This window comes from Gossypium hirsutum, chromosome D12 (assembly GCF_007990345.1).
Source record: "Gossypium hirsutum isolate 1008001.06 chromosome D12, Gossypium_hirsutum_v2.1, whole genome shotgun sequence".
Classification (NCBI taxonomy): domain Eukaryota; kingdom Viridiplantae; phylum Streptophyta; class Magnoliopsida; order Malvales; family Malvaceae; genus Gossypium; species Gossypium hirsutum.
Window position 1 is genome coordinate 37,402,876 of NC_053448.1, and position 6,930 is coordinate 37,409,805.

Sequence of the window (6,930 nt, forward strand, 5' to 3'; positions counted from 1 at the left end):
CGATTCACGGGGTCATTCTTAGCATAGTGTGAAGTATCTCTAATTCCCTTGGCATATTTTGTCCCTCCAACTTCGAGTTAAGATAGATGACGTTGGGATGTGCAAGCTATTGCGAAGAGGAAAAAAATTTTTTGGCAGAACTTCTTCTAACCCTAAAAAATTTTCTTTAGAAGATGATTAATGATGTTTTTATTACTATGTATATTTAGAGACACATTTTGTAAGTACTTACTAACATTAATAAATTTGCTTTTTTGCTTTTATTATCACCGAGATTGATTCAGGGTTTCGTCGTCCTATTCATTTTGCTTTCATTTGCAATAAAATTAGTTTGGAATGTTTTTTGTGTTATAGCTTTTGTGTATGCACGTTTGTGCTTTAACATTTGTTGAATGGTCGTATTGCATTATTTCGAAAAAAACATACATGCTTGTGCTTGGGTAGGCAATTTTAGCCTAAATAGGTTGTAAGGTTTGTTGATACAATTCGCTTAGGCCTAAAAAGACAGTTTTATCATGGAAAAGTTGATATTGTCATCAAGGAGGGATGAAACCTTTTGCCTTGTCTTAGGTTGATTCTACCAAGCGAGATGATGCCTCTCGCCTTGGCTTTCGGTTAGTTCTACCAAGAGAGATGAGACATCTCACCTTAGCTTTCCTGGTGTAACGGGGGGAAAACCTTGACTTCACACCTTGATCTTTAGTTGATTCTATCAAGGGGGACAATACTATTCACCTTGACCTTCATGGGCATAAAGGGGACGAGACATTACACCTTAACCAATTCTTCAAAAGGGACGAGACCTTACACCTTGGCTTTCGATTGATTTTACCAAAGGGGACAGGATCTCACGCCTTGGTTTTTTTCTTTTCACATGCTAGATTGGGTCTTCATCACTCTTATCATTTATGCAAGATGAGCAAACGATGACAGTGAAAGAAATTAACTATGAGATTGAGATGCATGCGTCGTATATACAATGGAAGCATTTCTCAACTTGAACCTAGATTAATGTCAATGTGGTATTATACTAAACAAAAAATATAGACGGCATCTAATATAAAGTGAAGCCGTCATCGTATGAGACATGCCATCCACGAATACACGGTGGTGCATTTTCATCATATTCTTGGCAGCAACTCCATCTTTTCTTCCAATTGGCGCGTCCAGTATTTGGTCTATTATTTTCGTTATTCTATTTGTAGACGATGACTCCAGAGCCATCCGTCCAGTCTCCATCAATCCCCTGGTGTGGAGGTGCCAATGCAAATAATCCTTTCTCTCCTGCAAATTTTTGCAATGACTCTAAGCTTTAATTAGTCAAGGAATGGAACGGAATGGGACTGACTCTCTGCTTAGGAAATTAACTGATTCATATACATACACAACCAGATCAATTAGCAAGTGGAAAACATATACATGTAGCTAGGAAACACCATCGTTGATTTTAATTCTGTGATCTGATGGACTTTAACTGGGATTTAAGATATTTATAGCAAATATTTCTATTGGATCTCAAGGATAAACTCTTTGTTATTCCTTCCTATTTATCATAAAATTAAGAAAGAATATGAATATGATGATAGAAAGAAAATAACTTGTTTGTGAGTTGTGACATATACAATTGATAAGATGAATAATATACCAGTGGCATGGCCGTGGAAGGAGCATGAAGTAGGGGAATTATCTGCATCAGAGTAGAGGGTTTTGCACCTTAAGCATTGCCTTTTTGCTTGGAATCCAGATACTCCGTTCGGTTTTGTTTGATCCGAATCCGAATATAACTTTATTTTAACAAAGTCGAGAGCCTTGAACTGACAGTTGCAGTTGTAGATGAGGGTTTGAGAGATGCTGTATGCCAAAACCATAACTTTCACCTTTTGCCCTCCCTGTTTGTTTCCGTTTACCGTTTAGTATGGGTTCTCAATTATGCGGTGGCTTAGGACTTACTGAGATTCCATATCTACTGGCCAAGAAAAGCAGAGGTCTAATATTTATCCATTTCCATATAGCCACATAGCCCATCCCATGAGATTATAAGGTAGAAGGCCTGTCTGTCTAAGACTAACTAGATCGAACTTCAGTTGGAGGATGGAGAGTCCAAAAGACCAAAACATAGCCCATTTTACACTAGGTTTGCTTGCTTTTTTTTTTATCTCATATTACAATATCGTTATAGTACTTAATTTAATTATTGCTTTACATTAACAATAAGTAAATGCACCATTCATCGGAAAAATTATGAAAAAGTATGATTTTGGCAACGGAAAAAGTATGAAAAAGTTATATTTTGCATAACCATCGTAGTAAATTGTAATGGTCTTTAGTATAAGTAGGTGATATATTGGACTATTTAGGTTTTTCTTTTGAAAGTGATACTTTACATAGTATAGATGTTGACTTCATATTAGGTGAAAATTAAGAAAAGAAAACATATTATAAAAAAAATAGATAAAAATAAAGAAAGTTTTGACTAAATGATGAAATTAAAGTTTTGAATATTATAGTGTTTGTAGATTCAAGTTGCATGATATATAGATTCTTTTTCTAGATTTATTCAAGATTTAAATTGATTTTTATAGATTTATATAAAAATATAAAAGAAACAAAGACACCATTATAAATAATATTTGTTAACTTTTAAAAACATATATATTTAGTTATTTTAATTGATTTATGATACCAACTCAATCAATAATTTAAATGTATTATAAAGATATAAAAATAATTTTATGCAATGCATTCGGTCATGAAATAAATATACGAGAATTTGATATTCTAAACACTAAATACCATTCTAATTAGGAATCATCACTAATCATTTTAGATTTGGTACAATTACTCAACTATTAAATCTATTTAAACTAAGTTATGCCACACTCATATTTTATAGAATAAAAATATATATAATAAATAAAATTAACACCAATATCTGAAAAATATATAAATCTTAATCATTTATCTATTTTGTGATTTAATTATAAAATTATTGAAATATATAATTATCTTTACAATAAAATTAATTATTTTAGATAAATTAATTTTAATATTTTTCTCAGCTGATTGATTCCGTTTAACTCGCAATATCGAGGAGATTATAGTTTACCACGGGACTGTTGAGCCTTTTCGTTCGGCCGTCAAGTTAAGATGACACAAGCAATAACGGAGATGAAAGTCATATGAAGCCCAGCCCAATTCCAAGTCCAGTACAGCTCACCCTCAGGCTCAAATACACTCTCCCTCACTTCCCACGCCAAAGCGATCTCCAGAATCAACGTAAGAATTAGGGTTGTGTCTAGAAATGGCGATTGCAGCGCGCATCAGATCCACTCTCCCTCTCTTTCACAGGCTTTTGAGATCCGATTCCCTGCCTTCTCACACTCCCAGAGCTGCTCTTCACCGAACTCTACTTTGTCCCGAAGTAATTGTCATCTCTCATCGATTCCATTCTCTATTTTCTATTATATATTTTATCCTAGTTCAGTCGCACCTTCTTTTTTCCTATGTGAGGTGATCCGAATCTGATTTAGGTTATATTTTCGTTTCTGTATATTTATTTTCTTTGCCTTTGCTATTCTGCTACTATTATGATTTCGTTGTGAGAGAAGATGAGGATAGCCAAATTGAATGCTTAGGGAGAATGGCGCATATTTTTATAATCTTATCATCGGTTCCTTTTTCCAAGCATTTCACGGCAGTGTAATTGTCGAGCTGAATTTTAAATTGTTTACTCTCTGGTTGATTTCTCCCATTGTGTTTCTTACAGCTGTCGAGGAAATATTCCACTTCTCCGAAGAAGGACGAGAATGTTAAGGTGCCTTGGTAGTTTCTTTTGTTTTCTACGAATTCATGATAGTTTTGATATACATATTTTGGCTAGTCGAGGCGCATGCTTTTGAACAAGTTCATTGCCCCATTTACCTTTCCTTGTCTTCTAAAATGAATTCTGATAATTAGAGACCTTTTTGTGAGAAAAAGGTCGGTTGCTGATCTTTAGGTCTTTCCTTGGGTTGTAAAAAGGCTCAAGGTGCAATTAAGTTAAATTTAAATGGGTTCTAACTCTGTTCTGTTGGTTCTTATTGGCATTTTAGGTGCCTTTGGCTTTGTTTGGTGGATCTGGAAACTATGCATCTGCACTGTACCTTGCAGCCGTAAAAGGAAATGCTCTGGACAAGGTTGAGTCTGAACTTCTTGACCTTGTTCAGGCATCAAAAAACAGTCAATTCTTTTCTCAATTCACTAAGGACTTGTCAGTACCTGCAGAGACACGGGTCAAAGCCATTAATGAGATATGTGGCCAAGCTAAATTTTCAGATCTTACAAAGAACTTTTTGGGTATGGAAACTGGAAAATAGATTGACAAAATTTTAGGGTTGTGAAATTGAGACTGTGTGAAATTGAGACTCTGTAAGACTACCTGGTTTATTCTTGATGAACATAAGTGTCTGATGGTCCAGTAAAATGCGAAACATAAGGTGCTCAGAATGCTTGATAGTTTCACTTAAGAATGGGCCACAAGTAGCTACTCATATTTCTGCAACTGATGCAGGAAATCTAGATTTTTATTATTGGCATGTAAAAGCATAGGATGATTGAGGCATATTGTAGAAGAGTTGTCAAAGTGTATGATAGCAATCCACATTATGCAATGAAATAGCTTGGGATATTGTGGATGACGTTTTTCGGGTGCTTTAGTTGTTTTGTGTTATCTTTCTGTTTGTGTTTAACCAAATCATGTCTTAAATATTGTGCTCTAATTACTTTTGACCTATGGGCCATCTGGTCTTCTGGTAATTATAGACAAATATGGAACACCTTTCACTGATGCTTGTATTTTTATTATTGTTTTTCCTGTTTTTCAGACTTCTTTTTCCCTTTAATTTTGTCATTGTTTTTGGTCTAAAGGATTCTTCCTGACCTATATAGGTTTCATTATAGTGTTTTCCTGTCTGCTATAATTTGCAAGCAATAATTGTTGCAGTATGCTTACTTTGTATGATATTCAATTCCTGTTTTCTTTATGGCCTTTCACCAGGCGTTTGTGCGTTTTTTGGTTGTGGCTTTGCCTGTACTATAGCTGTACTTGCATTTCTTTCTTATCAATGCCTTTGTTTCCCTGATAGCTCCTAATTTGTTGTTTTTAATGATTAAATACCTCTCTGAAATTTTTATATTTATCCATGCTAGTTATACTAGCTGAGAATGGAAGGCTAAGACATATAGAAAGCATTGCGAAGAGATTTGTGGAGTTGACCATGGCTCATAAGGGAGAAGTGAAAGCTATTGTCACAAGTGTTATTGTAAGTTCACTTTCAAGTAAAGTTTTCTGTAATATCACTTGTATCACCATTTGAAGCAAATATTGTGTTCTTAAAGTTGAAATATAAATAGAGCTTCTTTTTGTCCCTTTGAAGGAAAAGATTGCAGGCTAATAGTGAAAAGCAATCAAGTAGACACATGAAATTTTGGTTCAATTGTTCATTTTATACCGGCGCTCTTAATCTCTTGATGTCTTTGTGATTTGCAAAATTCATTTCCTTGACCTATAAAAGCCTACTTGGCTGCTTCCCGAGTGTTAAGGCTCTGAGAATTTGGAAGTCATCTTGTTTGGATTTATATTGTCCTTCTGTTTCTCATTTTAATGGCTGTCATTCTATGCCAGCCCCTTCCTCCTCAGGAGGAGAAGGAACTAAAGGAGACCTTGCAGGAAATAATTGGACAGGGGAAGCAGGTTAAGCTGGAACAGAAGGTATGCAGTTAGTTTCATCTGTTTCTAATTTTTGTTCTTTTTTTTTTTTGGTAGAATGATGTTGTAAATATTTTCTGGCTTGTGCCAGATCGATCCTAGTATTCTTGGTGGGCTTGTCGTAGAGTTTGAGCAAAAGGTATTTGACATGTCCATTAAGACTAGGGCACGACAGATGGAGAGGTTCTTGCGTGAGCCTATCAACTTTGGTTCCCTCTGAAGGATGTTATAACCGCCAAGTGACCATTTCAGTTTCCTTGTGCACCAATTGGGTTATTCCGAGAACTGCAAAGAATAATTAATGGTCTTTTTGTTTTGCCTCTGTTTTCTTCTACTCTTGACATTATATGATGGAATGCATCCATTCACAATAAAAGAAACTTTCTCGGCATTTATTATTTTTTATCTGGGAAAATTACTAAAATACCGTTTGTATGGCTTTTTGTGTATGGTTGCTTTGACTTATATGATGGAATGCATCCATTCACAATAAAAGAAACTTTCTCGGCATTTATTATTTTTTATCATAAATGGCCCAGGTATTTAAAAGCTACACTTTGACTCACCTGGACAGATTAATGCAGATATATTTGCATTACCTATTATGTATTATGCTTCTATCCTGTTTCCTGTTTCCTGTTTTGTTTAGTTTTTTTCAAGTGTTCATCCCACCATACAACCCAATGCCGAATGTGTTTCAATGCTCTCTTTACTTCTCTAGCTCTCTTTGCTTCTCCATGTTCCTCACGCGATGTATGTGCGTGCTGCTTAGCTTTGTTCACCACGGTTGCTACATGCCGCCAATGCGTGAAAACACATTTATTTGAGCAGGTAAAGGTGATTTTGTGACCAAACGATAGAGCTTATTCGATGCAGGGGTGTGCTTCACTCAGATGGGTTGAGTAGGAAGTTTCTTGATTATTTCATATATATATATGCGCGCTCGCGTGTATATACCAATAACAATGTGTGTAACAGAACCAGGATAGGCGTTTTTTTGTTGTCTAACAAAGTAGTTTGTTGCTTGGAACAGCCTTACAAAGCTGAAAGCATATTTTTCCTGAATGGGTTTTTTTTTAAGGTACTTGACAAAAAATATTGACATCTGTTAGTGCCAATGAACAATAGTGTGAGTCGTTGATGCCCACTTAGCCAGTCTCTTAATTTCTGGATCCAGTAGATGT

The 6,930-nt window shown here is 35.3% G+C and overlaps 2 protein-coding genes across 2 annotated transcripts; one reads left to right on the forward strand and one right to left on the reverse strand.

Moving 5' to 3' along the window:
- Positions 1-933: 933 nt before the first annotated feature.
- LOC107947474 (uncharacterized) lies at positions 934-1,970 on the reverse strand. Its single transcript, XM_016882118.2, has 2 exons — positions 1,646-1,970; positions 934-1,284 (listed from the first exon to the last, which is right to left on the reverse strand). The coding sequence occupies exons 1-2, from the start codon at positions 1,866-1,868 to the stop codon at positions 1,196-1,198; spliced, it is 312 nt and encodes a 103-aa protein (XP_016737607.1). The 5' UTR covers positions 1,869-1,970; the 3' UTR covers positions 934-1,195.
- Positions 1,971-3,109: 1,139 nt separating this feature from the next.
- LOC107945533 (ATP synthase subunit O, mitochondrial) lies at positions 3,110-6,137 on the forward strand. Its single transcript, XM_016879586.2, has 6 exons — positions 3,110-3,421; positions 3,767-3,814; positions 4,092-4,335; positions 5,188-5,300; positions 5,663-5,749; positions 5,838-6,137. The coding sequence occupies exons 1-6, from the start codon at positions 3,302-3,304 to the stop codon at positions 5,964-5,966; spliced, it is 741 nt and encodes a 246-aa protein (XP_016735075.2). The 5' UTR covers positions 3,110-3,301; the 3' UTR covers positions 5,967-6,137.
- Positions 6,138-6,930: the final 793 nt, after the last annotated feature.

Bases quoted from the DNA above. Each gene is read 5' to 3' on its own strand.
- LOC107947474 (XM_016882118.2), bottom strand. From the start codon at position 1,868: ATGGTTTTGGCATACAGCATCTCTCAAACCCTCATCTACAACTGCAAC. The intron at 1,285-1,645 runs GTATATTATTCA...AAAAATTTGCAG, and splicing joins CTTCCACGGCCATGCCACTG to GAGAGAAAGGATTATTTGCA.
- LOC107945533 (XM_016879586.2), top strand. From the start codon at position 3,302: ATGGCGATTGCAGCGCGCATCAGATCCACTCTCCCTCTCTTTCACAGG. The intron at 4,336-5,187 runs GTATGGAAACTG...TATCCATGCTAG, and splicing joins TCTTACAAAGAACTTTTTGG to TTATACTAGCTGAGAATGGA. The intron at 5,750-5,837 runs GTATGCAGTTAG...GGCTTGTGCCAG, and splicing joins AGGTTAAGCTGGAACAGAAG to ATCGATCCTAGTATTCTTGG.